This window comes from Peromyscus maniculatus, chromosome 5, assembly GCF_049852395.1.
Source record: "Peromyscus maniculatus bairdii isolate BWxNUB_F1_BW_parent chromosome 5, HU_Pman_BW_mat_3.1, whole genome shotgun sequence".
Classification (NCBI taxonomy): Eukaryota; Metazoa; Chordata; class Mammalia; order Rodentia; family Cricetidae; genus Peromyscus; species Peromyscus maniculatus.
In genome coordinates this window covers 121878456-121895700 of record NC_134856.1, presented here as the reverse complement: position 1 = coordinate 121895700, position 17245 = coordinate 121878456, and the positions used below count along the sequence as shown (strand labels likewise).

General features: G+C 43.0%; 1 protein-coding gene across 1 annotated transcript; it reads right to left on the bottom strand.

Moving 5' to 3' along the window:
- Window positions 1-3350: 3350 nt before the first annotated feature.
- Window positions 3351-15743, bottom strand: Pak1ip1 (PAK1 interacting protein 1). Its single transcript, XM_006972793.4, has 10 exons — window positions 14960-15743; window positions 12371-12533; window positions 9871-9991; window positions 9722-9796; window positions 8582-8634; window positions 7467-7612; window positions 7287-7384; window positions 5401-5500; window positions 3954-4077; window positions 3351-3835 (listed from the first exon to the last, which is right to left on the bottom strand). Exons 1-10 carry the CDS (start codon window positions 15041-15043, stop codon window positions 3636-3638), a joined length of 1164 nt encoding a protein of 387 aa, XP_006972855.1. The 5' UTR covers window positions 15044-15743; the 3' UTR covers window positions 3351-3635.
- Between the last annotated feature and the right edge of the window lie 1502 nt (window positions 15744-17245).

Genomic DNA, 17245 nt, shown 5'->3' with positions numbered 1-17245 from the left:
GTGGACAGATCTTAAGGGGAGACGTTTAAACAGTGAGTCAATCTAGTTCAAGAATTTCTGCCCTGGGGATACTAGGCAACATTTACTCCTAAGGTCTCAAATACAAGCCAAAGCTCACCCTGAGGAACCAATGAGTCTCTTAAGGTTGCTTACAGAGAATGACTGAGGGGTTACAGACAGGAGTCTGAGTGACCCTAAGCAGTCGCACTATAAGGTCTGCACCCAGATGAATGATGGCTTCCTTATAGCTGCATAGATGGAGCCCTGTTGCAGAATATTTATTACACTGTAAAGATGTGTCTCTGCCTAAGGTACCTTTTGATTGGTTTAATAGAGTTAAATGGTCAATAAGTAGGCAGGAGAGGATAGGTGGGATGTCCAGGGAGAGAGGAAGAGGAGGAGGAGGAATCTAGGTGCACAAATTTTGCCAGCAGACTTGGAGCAAGTCAGACATGCTGTACTGAGGAAAGGTAAAAGCCATGTGGCAGAACATAGATTAAAAGAAGCAGATTAATTTGAGTTATAAGAGCTAGTTGGGGAAAAGCCTAAGCTAAGGTCAAGCTTTCATAATAAGTCTCCAGGCTAGCAGTCCAAGAAAATGCAACAAGAAAGCTTGCTACTTTTGGTGCCCAACATGGGGCACATAAATCCACATAAGACTTGAGAAAGATTTCTGGCGACCTCAGTCTCTCGGGTAGACTCACTGCTCATGACATACAGAGACACAGCTCCTTTAAAAGACTGCTGTGCAGCAGAGTACTTGAGCAGCTGATATCCTAGGTAACAACACCTGCTGCATTTCAAACACAGAAACTTCTCAGAGCTGAGGCAATAAATGCGGCTCCTAGCATGAGGTGAGGCTCTCGATGAGGAGGCAGAGCCAGCCATTCAGAGGAAACCTAGCCAGCCATTTGAGGTTTTAAGGTTTGGCTCACACAGAGAAGGCTGCAGACTCACAAAAAGTCAGGTCCAGACCAAAACAAAAGCAAAACACCTTTGAACAGTTATGATATTTTTAATATGCTTAGGTGCTGAAGAAAAAAGGTAATGGGTATACAGTCATTAAAAAATAGTATGAAAATAATAAAGTGAAGTCTTTAAAGAGAGTGAAGTAATATAAAAATAAGACATGTAATAATAAAAACATACAAGTGTCTGGATCCTGTATGGTGCTTTGTTGACTTTTTTTTTTCTAGGCAAGCGCTCTACCACTGAGCTAAATCCCCAACCCCTGACTTTAAATTTTTTAAATGCTATAATACAACAACCATAGCTGCTGAGAGACTTGGGATTATGGAAACTGCTAGATTAAATTAACCTATATATTTTAAGAATGTCTTTTTTTAAAAAGCAAAACACCAAAAGAATTAGTATTTTTCCACTTTATGGGTATAGATATGGTACTACCAGTTGGGTAATAAATATTCGTTTGAGAAAGAATGTTTCTGAGTTACAAACATGGTAAAAGACCAATTTTGCACAGACTTGGAAGAAACCAGGCTGACCGTCCCTTCATGGCAATTATGTTGAAAACAAGAAGGAAGGGCTGGAGAAGTGACTCAGAAGGTAAAAGCTTGCTGTGCAAGCAGGATGACCAGAGTTAGATCCCCAGAACCTACATGAGAAGTCAGCTGTGCTGGTGGACCTCTGAAATCCCAGCAGTCCTACAGAAATGGGAGGTAGAGAAAGGAGTTGGCTTGGGGGTCATATAGTCTGGAAAAATAAGAGAGACCCCAAACTGCCAAGGTAGAAAGTGAGTACTGATCCCTGAAAGTTGTCCTGTAGCATCAAATGTGTGCTGTGGTACAAACAAACACACACACACACACACACACACACACACACACACACACACACACACACACACAAATAACAAAAAAAGGTTAAATAAACAGGGATGTATTTTCCTTTTGTCATAAAAACAGCCACTTAGATAAGACTTTAATTTCTTTTCTCAAATCTATGTATTTCTGAGAGGTAGAAGATGCTTATTTTATATTTTCTATAATGAAATTAAATGGAATTTTCAGTGTCTGTCCTTCCAAATATGCAGTCAATAAAGGGAACCAGCAATGCATCTGAGAGATGAGTCTGATGAGTGTGTCTACATCTCCAGTACTCAGAACTGGGTCTCATAATCACCTGGAGAATTTTGCCAATATACAGATTTTGATTCAGCAAATGGACTTTTAAACAGATGTCTTTTACCTGCTCAAACATAAAACAGAAAATCATCTTTAGCAGACTTGAGCATACCAGGCACTCCATACTTATGTTAATGCAGATATATATGTTACCTTTAAAAGTGTCTGTATTTTCAGACAAAAAGGACCAGACACCAATGAAGGCAAGTTGCCCAGGTGATCCAGCCTCTCAGAATGCCTCTGTTGTAGTTTCCCCAAAAAAATCTACATCCAGAACAACTTCAAAGCTGCTGAGATTATCCAGCCTCACAGACTACTCCAGCTAGGACTTCAGATAAGCTCTACACTTTCCCATTACACAGAGACCGGACAACAAATGATACAGCTAGCTCTCCAGGACCTGACCATTATCCCAATTTTCTCAGCGTCCCCTAAAGATGTCACCACCCCCAGACAACAGGAAGTCTAGAGAACATGATGCCCACATTCCCAAGAGGTGGGGTGAGTGGTTTTTATGGCCATTCAGTCAATTATGGGTGTTTGTCATCATTGGGGGAGTTATTTGCAAATTGTTACTGGTCATGGTCAGACAGGGAGAAAACTATGCAAAGTAGGTTAAATTCAGAAATCTCTTTCTGAAAAGAAAAAAAGGAGATATAGGAATGATAAAATAAAACGTAGATTTATTGAATCTACTCTTAAACTAAAAAAAAGCAACTACTAGTCTCAAATATTTTATATTGGTATGGATTTTTGTATACTGTTACAAATTTAAGGTTATTTTTTGTTATAAGGGAATTATTTTTCTACTCTTGTTTAAGGTATTGTACCTATGCAGCTCATTAAAAATGTAATGTAAAGTTCTAGTTCTTGAAAGCTATTATTATAAACTGCTTAGGATAATTAAGAAATTTAGGTTTGTAGTAGTCATCTATAACAATGAAACTTGTAGTCACGTTAGGTATGTTTTCAAGATTAAACAGATATATTTTAGATAGACAAACCTACAGAATATGGCATTTAAGGTGCTTAGAAGCAGAATTGTCTGAAAAATCCCCTTCATCTACTTCTGGTAAAGACTTGTTGACAGGTCTGCACAAGGAAGAGGGGGTTGGGGGCTGGTGGTGCAAAGGCAGAGCTTGCTCGCATGCAAGGCCCTGGGCTTGATCCCAAGCATTACCAAATAAATATATTAAAAACTCTGTATTATTTTAAATACAGCATTTTCAGACCTTTACTTGCTGTAAACAGTAAAAAGTGTACATTACAATTACGATATACAATATATAAAAAGGCCATCTGCCAAAAATAATTTTACTATTTAACAAAACAAAGTACCACCTGAAAGTGGTTCTTTTTTAAGCTACATGTTTTCTCCAGAAGGAGAAAATCTTTTGTTCCTCACATGGGAAAGTTAGGTATACTATCTGAAAAGGAGAATTTTGTCAGACATTCTCTTAGGGAGGAGCAGTTGGGGATTTGCCATGGGAGTTACATTTTCTTTTTTCTCTTCTTTTCCAACACGCCCGTCATTTTCCTCTTCTTGGCTGACACTGGGCTGTTATTCCCTTTTGCTGGCTCCTTGCTGTCACCAGTTACATCAGATTTCTTTGACTTAGGTCCTGGTGTTTTTTCTTCCTGAATCATGTCACCAGGTTCCTTTTTGATCGTTTTGGGTTGTTCTTTGTTTACTGAAAACAAGAGAGACAAGAGATGGCACATTAAGGGCTGTTTCTCACTCTCCAGTGAAGTTCAACAACTCAGGAGAGAGCAGACTGCTCAGTCTTTCAAAGGACTGACTGAATTTACCAGGCGAGGGCTCTGTTGCTGGAGGAAGGCTCGCTTTGTCATCTGTCGCTCTGTCTAACCACACTCCAAGACACGTCAGCCTGGCACCAGTGTTCACCTCGCACAGCAAAGATGGGGGATCTTTCTGAAACAGAAGGGAAAAAACCTTATACTTAACCCGGAGGGATTTTTGGATAACAGCTTTTCTTTTTCCATACTGAAAGAATCTTAATTGAAGTTTTATGATACCGTATGTACACAAAAGATGTTTCAGTCAGTGCCAGAATGAGTGTGCCACACCGGGCGTCACAGTATCCACGCACAGTAAGATGACCCACCAGCGCTTCTGTGACTGCTCTGACGAAACTGCCCAGCGAAGCGTCTTTCCTAACACAGCCCCTGTCAGCTGACGTAAGCCTGTATTTTCCTGAGCGTGCAATAGCAATACTTAGAGGCAGCTGACTACCATGGTGAATAACTGATCTGACTAGGCTGTTCACAGCCAATTTCTTGAAACTATAAAATTCTAAGGACACAAACTGTGTCTTACGTAGACAAAACACATCTGCAGAGTTGAGACTAGACAATACTAAACTAAGATTGTAAGGAGACTAAAGAAGGGAATTGCTGTGGGACGGTCTGTATGTCAAAATGCTCTGATTGGTCAATAAATAAAACACTGGTTGGCCAGTGGCCAGGCAGGAAGTAGGTGGGACAAGGAGAGAGGAGAATTCTGGGAAGCGGAAGGCTGAGGCGGAGAGACACTGCAGCCGCCGCCATGACCAGCAGCATGTGAAGACGCCGGTAAGCCACCAGCCACGTGGCAAGGTATAGATTTATGGAAATGGATTAATTTAAGCTATAGGAACAGTTAGCAAGAAGCCTGCCACGGCCATACAGTTTGAAGCAATATAAGTCTCTGTGTTTACTTGGTTGGGTCTGAGCGGCTGTGGGACTGGCGGGTGACAAAGATTTGTCCTGACTGTGGGCAAGGCAGGAAAACTCTAGCTACAGGGAATTCAATGTTTGATTATCTGGTTCAAAATTATTAGTAGTTCTGTAATTGATTCAGACCTTTCAAATTGTTTTTAATGGCACTCTTTTTTTCTCTAGTTTTTTTTTTTTTAAGTTAAAGATGACCCAACACACACACACAAAAGGCAATTAGCGTTAAAAGCAAGCCACATTTTCATGATGGGAAGGGCAACAGGAGGCCTGAGATCTGATCTTAATCAGCTCAAAGCCTCCAGGCAGCTCTGCAGCAACCCCAACTTTAAAACTACCAATACAGATCACGACTGGAAGAGATTTTAAAAGCTTAAGGGTCTATGTTTTACGAATCTCATTAGACAAACAAACACTGTTAACTTAAAGTAACACTTTAATACAGTAACATTCTATTATGACATAGTAATTAACACAGTCAAGCTTGCACTGCAGTGTGTTGACACAGGGGGAAGACACTGACCTTGTTCTGCTTCAGCGCCCACATTTTGATGAAACCATCATTTGATGCTGTGACAAGAACATGATGGTCTGGAATTTCAAAACTGAGTATGTCTTTTACCCTAGGGTGGAAACATTAATGCCAGAGATTATTTCTTCCAAAGGGTATGATATCATAAAACTACAACAGTCTCATGCTTTTTCAATGTTTGAAGTGTTTTCAAAGTTTCCAATACACAGTAAGCTACGATATAACAAATGCTGCATATTCCCATTGAACAGTGAGTTATTTTCAGGCCAGACTATTGGGCTAAAACTCTCTGTATGGTAAAGACAAACTGAATTGACAGATACAGACACTTACGTTACCATCTAGGTCCTAGAATCTAGGAGACGAGAATGTGCAAGGTGAAGCCTGGTAACTCAGGCAACTGCACATCCAGAAAGGAATGGTGCTGACTTCAGGTTCACCCCGAGGAAGAGAAGAGCCAACTTCTCCAACTTTGAGTCTAAGCTGCCTTTTTGTTTCTGGATTGTGGCTATTGCCCAAGAGACTACTCACCTTCCATTGCTGCTGGATAAACGTTCCAAATGGAAGGAAAATTGTGCTATCACCAGGCCTAAAAGCCCTCAAATTACGATTTACTTTAAAATAACATGAATGGACCAGGCACATTGGCTCAGTGGGTAAAGCACCTGCCAGGGAAGCCCGAAGGCTGAGTTCAAGCTCCAGAATCCACATAAATGTGGAAGGAAAGACTAAACTCCACAAAGTTGACTTCTGACCTCTAAACACACACCGAAGGTGTCCCCCACCCCATACACACATCACAAATGCACAGCACACAATAAACAGTAATAATTAAAACCCCAGAGGAGGTAAAAATGGAGCCCCTCAGGCTGGTCCTGAGGGGGCAATGCTGAGCTGACGGTGGTTCTACAGACAGGCTCCTCAACTGGCCTGCCAGCTTGTTCCCTGTAAGTCAACCAAACAGACTGGGAAGGAAGCTCGGCCAGAGCATCCGCCCAGGTGCCCACTGCCTTACTACAGTGTGAGCCGTGGCAGCACGAGCTCCCAGATGTTCCGCTCATCACTGGAAAAGAATGGTGAAGTAGCACTGTCAGGAATACCTTTGAAACGGCTTTCCTAAAATGAGTTTACTTCCTGAGACTATGGGAAAGCATTGCCTATACACCAACTGCAGGACTGAATGTTTACAAAGACAGGCTTCTCAAAATAACCATTCCCAGAAAGCAAGAATTAAGACTTATTGGAGACATAGAAGAACACACTGATGAACCACACTAGAGTGCAATGCTGTATGTTATTGCCTTTCTCAAAATTATACTAAAAAAACCAAGCACATAAAGCATCAGCTGGCCTGGATTTGAGAGATCTCTTACTTAAGTGTGGAATGATCCTGGCCAAGTTAATCATCTACTTACTCTGAGACTATCTATCCCTTCTATACATACTTAAGCACCTGGAGATGGAGATGGAGCGCAATAATGTGGTTTCATTTTTCCTACTGAGGAAAATAGCAGAGAAAGGGGAATTAGGCAAAGAGAGGAAGAAAAAGCATAAGCGTAGTCAGGAACAAAGCTCAATATTAATTTTTGCTTTGCTCAAATACGCTTGCTATTCGGCTCCAAGACTAAGAGTTATTTTAGAAGTGCAAACTGACTGGCCGCACTCACTTCACCCCTCCTGCATTACGAAATCCAGGGAAATAATAACACTTTCCATCATCTCCTTAGATGCCAGGTATCACAGACATGTGACGTGTCTGAGTAACCTTGTTGTTGCTCATAACAGACACAGACAGACAGCAGACACACACACAGATTTATAAAATATTGCCTGTTAACATTCAGTAAGACTACAGATTGCTTTAAAAAAAAAAATACCTGTTTTCATGAGCTTTAAATTCACAGAGGCACACTAGTGAATTGCAGTCAAAAAACCTTACAACTTCTTCATCTCCAGCCACTGCAAGGATAGAGTCCTAGGAGACAGAAAACCAACACTCAGAAGGTCTTCAGGGACTACGACACCTCAAAACTTCCACCCTGCTTTCTGGAACTCACCGAAAGAAACGTCACTGCCGAGATCCTCTTTCCATTTGTGATGGTGCCGCTCACGGCCGCTGTGTCCAGCTGATAGACATCCACCTTATTTAGCACAACTACTATATACTTCTCTCCACTTGGGGACCACTCCACTATGTGAGCATCTGTAAGGCAAAACTATTTTTATCTTGCTGGGCACAGTGGCCCATACTTGTAAGCTTAGCACTTAAGCGGCAGAGAAAGGAGAATTGAGGAGTTCAAGGCCAGCCTCAGCTACACAGCAATTTTGAAGCCACACTAGTATAGAGACTCTGTCTCCACAGCCCTACCCCACCTTATAAAGAACCTTTATTTAAAAAAAAAAAAGATCATAAAAGCAGGAAAAATGCATTTTTCCCAAGGGAAAATGGTCTCAATCTCACAACAAATTCATAATACATACTTCAGAAGTTAAACCGCAGACAAACAGAGTTTAAGGAATTACTGAAGCTCATAAAGATGGTATGGCAGAACCCAGATCTAACATAAGAAGAGAAAGGAACATGAAACTCTTGTTCTCAGAGGCCATACCATCTAAGCGGGAAATATACATGTACACACATGTACACAGAACGTGTGAGCATGGGCTGGAGAAATAGCTCAGCAGTTAGCAGCTCTTCCTACTTGCAGGGGACCCAGGCTCATTTCCCAGCACCCACATGGCGGCTTTCCTCAAGCTTCTCTAGCTCCAGTTCAGGGGATCGGACAGTCTTTTCTGGCCTCTAACACCAGGCACACACATCCACATATCTACATGCAAGCAAATCACTCAAGCACATTAAATAAAAACAAATATATCTTTTTTAAAAAGGAGCTGGAGAGATGGCTCAGCAGTTAAGAACATCGACTTCTCTTCCAGGAGACCTGGGCTTGATTCCCACACCCGCATGGCAGCTCTCAACTGCCTGTATGTAACTCAAGTTTCAGGGGATCTGATGTTATCTTTTGGCCTCCAAGGGCACCAAGGATTCAAGCAGTACACATACATACATGCAGGCAAAACACCCATACAAATAAAATAATCAATATGTGAAAAATATATCTGTATACATCCATAGTCTAGCTAGTTATTATAAAATGTACGAAACACTCACTTTGTTTTATATTTTTTATGAAAGCTGATCTTCCCTCTACAAGATTCCACGTTCTGCAAAACAGGAGGTTTGTTTACAGCATGATCATCATGTCACTAAGTGGAAAAGAAAAAGCATCACAGGCCTCCACACAGGACAACGTCACTACATAGTATACATTTTAAAGCACCTGCCATTTACTTTGTAGCAATGTTGATAAATGATTTTCTTCAAGTGTGACTAAAGCTTAGCCCTTTCCTGAAACTTTAAACATGTTATCCATTACATTTTCATCTGTTCCAACATTTCTCTTCAGATCAATCTCCTCTTCCATTCACTTTACAATAACTGAAACATGGGCCTTTTTTTTTTTTTTTTTTTGACAGGGTCTCAGCCTGGAACTTGATGTGTAGACCAGGCTGGCCTCAGATTCACAGAGATCAGTTTGCCTCTGCCTCCTAAGTGCTGGGGTTAAAGGCATGAACCACCTTGCCTGGCCAATATAGATCATTTTTACACGAGTGTTATGAAATAGTTTCCACTGACTTTCTGCTTTGCTCTTGTTCTCCTTGTTATCACAATAACTTAAAATGGTTGAAAACTTTGGAAAGATATGGAAACAGTATTTTGTTATTGCTAAGTAAAAGATACATTGTTGTTGGTTGTTTTTGCTTTTTTTTGGTGGGGGGGGTGCCATCCAGCTTCCAAACAAATCTTACTTGGAGGCTTATTCTTACTTACAAATGCCTGGCCTTAACTTGGCTTGTTTCTTGCCAGCTTTCCTTAACTTAAAGTATCCCATCTACCTTCTGCCTCTGGGCTTTTCCCTTTCTATTCCTAAATACCTTTCTTTCTTACTCTGTGGCTTGCTGTGTAGCTGGGTAGCTGGCCCCTGGAGTCCTCATCCTCCTCTGGCTACTTCTTTCTCCCAGATTTCTCCTTCTATATATTCTCTGCCTGCCAGCTCCCCGCCCCCCATCCTTTCTACTGCCTTGCTATTGGTCATTCAGCTCTTTATTAGACCATCAGGTGTTTTACAAAGGCAAAGTAACACAGCTTCACAGAATTAAACAAACGCAACATAAATAAAAGTAACACACCTTAAAATAATATTCTACAACAATACATTAGTAAAGATATCCTTGGGATAGTATAACTTACCTTAATGTCTTATCGGTACCAACAGACAGAGCCAACTTGCCAGACGGGTGGATAGAAAGGAAAGTCACATGTCCTCTAAAAGGAAACGGACAGTTAGCCCTCAGCTTGACTGGCACAGTAAGAATGCCAACAGGACCGAGTGGACTCACTTGTGAGCTTTAATGGACTTCAGGCATTCCCATTTCTTTGCATCCCACACACAGATGAGCCCGTCTTCTGCGCCACTAATTAAGTGCCTGCTGCCATAGAATTTCAGGCAAGTTATGGTGCCTGTGAAAAAGACAGACAGGCAAACGTATATTCACTTTGAAAACAAATTCTATTTCTGGTTGGAAGTGCTGGAGGATGAATGCAGTCTGGAAGTGGCTCTGCCTAACACATACAAGATCCACGTTCAATCCCACAAAAGCAAAGAAAGCCAGTGCATTGGCACTACTGAATCACACCTTAAAAGTTTTAGGTGAAAGAACTGAAGTTTTATTAAAACTGACAGTTTTCATTTGTTCTGGTGGCTCTAGAAGATTAAACTCAAGAGTCTCTGTGCATGCTAAGCAGGGGCCTTACCTGTGAACTATAAGAATCCAGCCTTGCCAGGCGGTGGTGGCACACGCCTTTAATCCCAGCACTTGGGAGGCAAAGCCAGATGGATCTCTGTGAGTTTGAGGCCAGCCCGGTCTCCAAAGTGAGTTCCAGGAAAGGCACAAAGCTACACAGAGAAACCCTGTCTCGAAAAAACAAAACAAACAAACAAAAAAAAGAATGCAGCCTTAGGGGCTGGAGAGATGGTTCAGAGGCTAAAAAAAACACTGGTTGCTTTTCCCGAGGACCCAGGTTCAACTCCAGGACCCACATAGCAACTCCCAACTGTCTGTAATTCAAGTTCCAATGGATCTGACACCTTCATACAGACATATGCAGGGAAAACACCAATGCACATTAAAAAAAAAAAAAAATACTGCAGCTTTACATCTATGCAAATGTTCTCAGCATGGTGTGCCATGACTCTTCCTTTCTAAGTATTGAGCCACCTATCCAGTTATCACTAATGCAGAGCTGTGCTCTGTCTACGCTCTCAGTTACTGCCATTGGAATTTGTTAACAATGCTATAAAATGTTACTTCTAACAAATTTTCCTTAATCATTTCAATCACTTCAGAACCTTCACTTCCCCTACCAACTGAAGCCTTGTACTCCCAAGACTTGCTCTGCCTGATCAAGTTTAAAGGCTAAGGAGCGCTGGGATGAAGAACCTGACGTCCTCCCAGCCCCAAAGCAGTCTGAACCAAACCTTTCCCTCTGTGGTGCTCTCCAGTCTGTGTGAACTGGCCAGAGGTCTGGCTTTGTAAACAGTGCTTCTGGACAGCAGCCACAGTTCACTCCTCTACAATACATGACTGCTTTTTGCAGAGCTGAGGGATTGTAATACTGGTCACACATGGTCCGCCAAGCCTCAACACTGACCATTTGGTCCTTTGCAGAATATAACTGAAAGCCCCTGGGCCACAATTTCCATCTATTCACCTCCTATTCAGCCTTATCAATAATATCCTCTCTAGCAATGTTGCTTCCTAACCTCTGGCCCTTCTGCCCAGGACTCCACCCACTCCTTAGAAAAGATCTTATCTATTGTCAACTACTTGAAACAACAACAACAAAAACAAGTCTTATACAAGCAAGAGGGGAGAGCAGGAACCCTTGTTCATTCATCCCATCTACCCTTTTAAGTCCTTTCTAACTGTTGAATGTATAACACCTTGTACATTGAGATTACTCAAAGCCTGGCTTCAGCTGAAGAGCAAGACACTTGGCAAAGATGCTCAGGACTATGCTAGAAGCAACTGCCTACCATTCTAACTGAAATCCCACAAACTAATACTCAGTGCACAGCCTCTCAAACTTGAAGTGGGGAGAAAGGGCCCTATTTTAATCTACATTTCTCTATGGGAGAAACTCTGGCTAAGTTTTCAGTACATAATGAATTAATTCTGAGTTCTCCCCTGCCTTTACCTTGATCTTTGTTGAATGGAAAAAAAACAAAACAAAACAAAAAAAAAACCAGTCTTTCCACCCCTTGACCTGCCTCTACACTGGGCAACTTCGAACAGGCATGGAAACCCAATTTGAGTGTACAATTACTCCTCCTTGGCCTCGGTTTCAATGGCCTTTGTTCCTCTGTATTTTACGCTGGCACACCTACAGTCTTCTGCGTTAACCATGCTTAGGCTGTAGGTGTATGAGCCTCAACACAGAGAAGCCCATCTACCCTGCCTCATAGGACTAGGAAAGCAACCTAAGGAAAAGGAACATCTTTCCCCTTCATCTCTGTGCTGCTTTGAATGGAAATGGCCCCACAGGCTCAAAGGGAGTTAGGAGGTGTGGCCTTGGTGGAGGAAGTGTGTCACTGGGGATGGGCTTGAGGTTTCAAGTGCTTAAACCTGGCCCAGTGTCACTCTCTCTTCCTGCTGCCCGCCAGTCCAAATGTAGAACTCTCAGCTACCCCTCTAACACCATGTCTGCCTGCACGCTGCCATGCTTCTTGCCATGACAATAATGAACCAAATAGCTCCAAATAAATGCTTTCTTTTATGAGAGTTGCCTTGGTCATGGTGTCTCCTCACAGCAACAGAACAGTGACTACGACAAACTCACCACTATGATGCACCAGAGCCCCATGCTCTATCTTCTTCTTCATGTCGTAAATGTGAATCGTTTCGTCTTTGCTCCCAGTGACTACAAAGCGACTGTTCGCTGCCACTGCCGACAAGGAGGCGGTGTGGGCGTGGTGAGTGAAGTCAGCCACAGGAGTCCATGTCTAAGAAAGAGTGAAACACGGTCAACACCACAGCCACATCACAGTCCTCTGAAAACAGAGTTCCACGATCCATAAAATCAACTAGTGGATCCTGCAAATGGGGAAAAACTAGGTAATCATGCATAGATTAAAAAAAGGGGGGGGGGGCTGGAGACCTGAATAAGGACTGTAAGGAGGGGAAGTTAAGCTTGGTAGCAGGTCTCCAGATCTCAGGAATGGAGACTTATATAGAGGCTTCCATATCAGTAATTCATCCAAATGTTCAACTTTTTGTGTGAATTAACTTCAGTAACAACTGCCTACTCTCTCATCTGTATCTATGTAACTATTCCACTATATATGCTTGACACCACTATGGGCAGCAGAAATAACAACGAACAAAGGGGTCTGTATTCAAATATAACTTTCACTCCAAAGAAAGAAATACAAAACGAATTACTGTGATGTTACACGAAGATAAAAATATGATAAATGTGATTGGATGAGTACAAAGTACAGAACACATGTGCACACACAGTATTCTTCGAACTGAAAGAGCTACGTGGAAAAGTGTTATTAGCCAAGGATGAAAGAAGAAAACAAAACAGCAGAAAACCCTAGCAAAGTTCTTTGCATATGCCTAAGCTGAATCACCACACATCAAGTCCCAAAGGACTACAGCAACAGTCAGTCCTTCCATCAGTCAGGAGCAGCAGGCCTCCTTTGAGGCACAGTGGACCTGGGCATGTGGCTTGCTTTCTTCTTTTTTAAAGTTCACCTTATGTAGCCCAGGCTAGTCTTGAAGTCACTGTAACTCAGGCAACTTTTATCCCTTTTTTCCTTTTTCTTCTTTTCTTGAGACAGGGTCTCACTGTGTAGTTATGGCTGTCCTGGAACTCACTATGTAGACCATACTTGCCCTGGGACTCACAGACACAGAGATCTGCCAGCCTCTGCCTCCAGAGTACTGGGATTAAAGGCATGTGCCACCACAGCTGACTTAAACTTTAAACTCTTAATTCTCCTGCCTCAGCCTTCTGAGTACAGACATGAGCCACCTGACTCAACCACATTACAGCTTTATGTCAAACTATTACATGTTTATCCAAATGACATAAATAACATTGGTTACTTTGGTTACTGGCTAGATTTAGAAGCAGCACCTGGTAATGTTAAAAAATGTGAGCCTGGGAAACACTTGGTGGGCCCTGACATGTTGCATTTGTAAACTGTGTGGCCTTGAGCAGTCTCTTGCCCTGTGAGAAATCTCCCAATTGCTCATCTGTAAAGTGAGGATGGCTGCATCTGTCTCAGGGTAGCTGTGCATCTGGAAAAAGCACACTACAAAGAAAAAGACACTAAGGAAGTACTCAACAAAACAGATGTGTCTGCAATGAGTGGAACGGTTCCACTTTGTAGTATTAGGAGATCACATTTCCAGTCCTGTATATGGCTCTGTTTACTGTTTTACTACCATGTTGGCAATTACCTGTGTTTTCTTATTTTCATACCTAATAAAAATAAATGTCACACTGTGCTACACTCCATGTATTTCTCTCTCTTGTTCACCAGCCCTTCAATCAGGAAGGTTACTAGAGCAGGGACCATACCTCTGGCACTTTTTCACCCTGCCTCCCTATCCACAGTAAATTCACAATAAATAGTCAATTTGTATCACTTTCTTGGTCCCAATCCAGCTGTAATATTTTATTAATCAGTGCAGAAACTCAATAAAAGATAAATTTATTTTAATATTCGACCTTGAACAGCTAAAGTCAGCTTAAATGTACACCTCACATTTGCATGTGTGTTGAAAATGGCAGCTTTTTCCCTCTTAATTAACATATGACTGCATATATTTATGGAGTGCAATGTGACATTTCAATAAATACATACATAGATCAGATCCGAAAAAAAAAAGACGACCAATCTATCTCCTCAACCATGTGTCATGTCTTTGAGCTGACAACATCAAAATATTCTCTAGTAACTACTTTAAAATATACAATTGACTTTTATCAGGTATAGTTAGTTACTAGGCAAAAAAAAAAATGAAACGTCATTCCTCCCATCCAACTGCATTTCTGCCAGCTTTAGCTATCTTCTCTCCGTCACCTCCCTACCCTGGCCCCAAACTCTGACAACCATTCATCTACTTTCCACACTGAGATCAACTTTTTCGTTCCCGTCTATAGACATTTTTAAGTACTATAACAAGTAGACATTATCTCATTCTGAAAAGCCTTTACTCTGTAAAGAGCTCACTATCCTCCTGCCTCAGTCTCTCGAGAGCTGGGATTATCGGCATAAGCTGGTCGGTTTTCCATGCCAAGTCCTCCACCAATTATCCACGAAGACCCAGAAGACGCCGCAGTGTCTGCCAGCGAGGGAACCAGCCCGCCCCTCCCCGCCCGTCCCCCCGCAGCCCCGGGATCGCCGCGCCTCACCTCCCGGTCGCCACTCGTCGCGGGCTCGCGGCGCACTGTGAATCCAAATAGGACCTGCTCGTAGCTGCCAGCGACCAGCTCCATTCAGCAACACGCGTGCCTGGCAGGAGAAGCCGGCGTGGAGACGCGGTGGAAGAGGAGGCGGGCTCTTTAGGCTTCGGCGCGCGCATTACACGTCATCACCCGGGGGCCCCCTTTCAGGCGCCTGCATCTGCAGCGACTGAGTACGCGCTCGAAGGTCACGTGGCCCTTCTACGTGGAGCTTGAGGAATGAAGCCGCAGGAAGAGGGTCTCATAACAGAGCGGGGGGAAAAAAATGTTGTGGCAAGCAGGCAAATCCTAGGAAGCTGTGAGCTAGGCGGGCCTTGGGGAGTGGGCGGGAAATACTCCGCGCAAGCCCCAGTTTCCGGTGCGTCCCTGGAAGGGGCGGCGCCACTTCCGGCTTCGGTGGGCGTTCGTCGTGGAGGCTCCTGGCGTGTTGTCGTGGTTGTGGGTTCAGGGGTTGGGTTTCCTCGGTTTGCGATTTTTCTCGTCGTTTGGAGACAGGGTCTCGATCCCTCGCCCCGGCCAGCCGCCTCCCTTCACCTGTTTTCCCCGGCAGCTTCCGGTGCCTCGGATAACAAAGCGAAGGGTTCCGCTTTTGCAGTTTAGGGACCTGTCTGTGGGCTCGGCACGGTGACGGTCGGGGCTCCCGGGTGCCGGAGCTGCCCGTGTCCCCTCGCTGGACTCGGTGCCCGGTGCTGCCAGCCCGTGTCCGCCCGCAGGCCAGACCATGCCGCGCTCTGCCCTTCTTGCCAGCAGGGTTCTCGGATCTCGTAGCTAGCGAGACGGGCCCGCGGTAGGGTACACGCTGGGTGCGAGATAAAAGATTGTCTTGAGGGAGGAGGACGGTAACGTTCGAAGTGGAAGACTGGCTTTTACTCTAGTGTACACTTCCTCCACCGGTGGTAAGAGGCAGGGAGCAAAGGTTAATGAAAGGCTTTTTTTTTTTTTTTTAAATACATTGAGGTTTGCCTAAGTTTTGGGCAGGGGCAGGGATATTTTAGAAATGAGTTTTTCCGAGAACCTCAAAGATCTAGAGCTTACTACGTCATTGCGGGTGGGTTAGTTGGTGCTTATGTTTCTTTGAGACACGTGTTCTTTAAGGCTACACATTGTTTACATAGTTAACGGGTAAGGTTTGGTTTGAGGATGGAGAAACGATTTCACTTTGGAGGTTCTGATGATCTTTCGATTGTGGAAAGACCTGTGTTCTTCCAGTTTGGAAACCCGCACACAGTCCGGTCGAAACCCTTGTGTTAACTAATTTATGTATCTTCAGCTAGTGCTAATTTTCCTGAGCATGGTTTTGGTTTTTTTTAAAGGTTTATTTATTTATTATGTATACTGTATTCTGCCTGCATGTGTCCCTGCAGGCCAGAAGAGGGCACCAGATCTCATTACAGGTGGCTGTGAGCCACCATGTGGTTGCTGGGAATTGAACTCAGGAACTCTGGGAGAGCAGTCGGTGCTCTTAACCACTGAGCCATCTCTCCAGCCCGAGCATGGTGTTTTGCTTTTTTTTTTCTTTGTCTTTTTCTTTTTGAGACCAGGTCTCTCTGTATAGCCCCTGGCTGTCCTGGAACTAGCTCTGTACAGACCAGGCTAGTCTTGAACAAAGAAATCCGTCTGCCTTGGCCTCCCGAGTGCTGGGATTAAAGGCGTGCGCCACCACTGCCGGGCACTGAGGATGTTTTTTAAACTTAATCGTTTTCTCCAGAGAACCACTAAAGTTGGAATATGCCCCCTTAGCTTGAACAAAGTGAGAAAGTCTCATTTCGCACTATACATGGTTTGTTAAATTTAACTTCAGATCATACTTATTTTAATGCACAGTAATAGTATCCAAAATTGGGGGGAAATGAGTAAAACTGTTTCAGAATTGTGTGCTGTGTTTACTGTGTTGTTCCTGGAAGCTCCTCCTCCCCTTTGTCTCATTACTTTCAAGGAAATACCAGTTACTGTTAGAGAAATTCGTGTGGGTGTTTCTGAAACACCACAGAGGAAATGTCTTTGTTAAAAGTTCTTCATCTTATTTCATTAATTTCCCTATCTTTATTAGAGAAAGTTATGCAAAAATCTTCCATGCTCCTGGATTGGTAGAATTAGTATTGTTAAAATGGCTGTATTACCAAAATTAGCCTACCGATTTAACACAATATCAATTTTAATGTCATAGTCCAAGAATTTAGAAAACAATACAAGAATTAATATGAAACCACACACACACACACACACAAATAGCCA

Excerpts from the sequence above, each read along its gene's own strand:
- Pak1ip1 (XM_006972793.4), bottom strand. The coding sequence starts at position 15,043 with ATGGAGCTGGTCGCTGGCAGCTACGAGCAGGTCCTATTTGGATTCACA. Across the intron at positions 7,385-7,466 it reads CGGCAGTGACGTTTCTTTCG|GACTCTATCCTTGCAGTGGC; the intron begins GTGAGTTCCAGA and ends TCTGTCTCCTAG. Across the intron at positions 4,078-5,400 it reads GGGCGCTGAAGCAGAACAAG|AAAGATCCCCCATCTTTGCT; the intron begins GTCAGTGTCTTC and ends CTTCTGTTTCAG.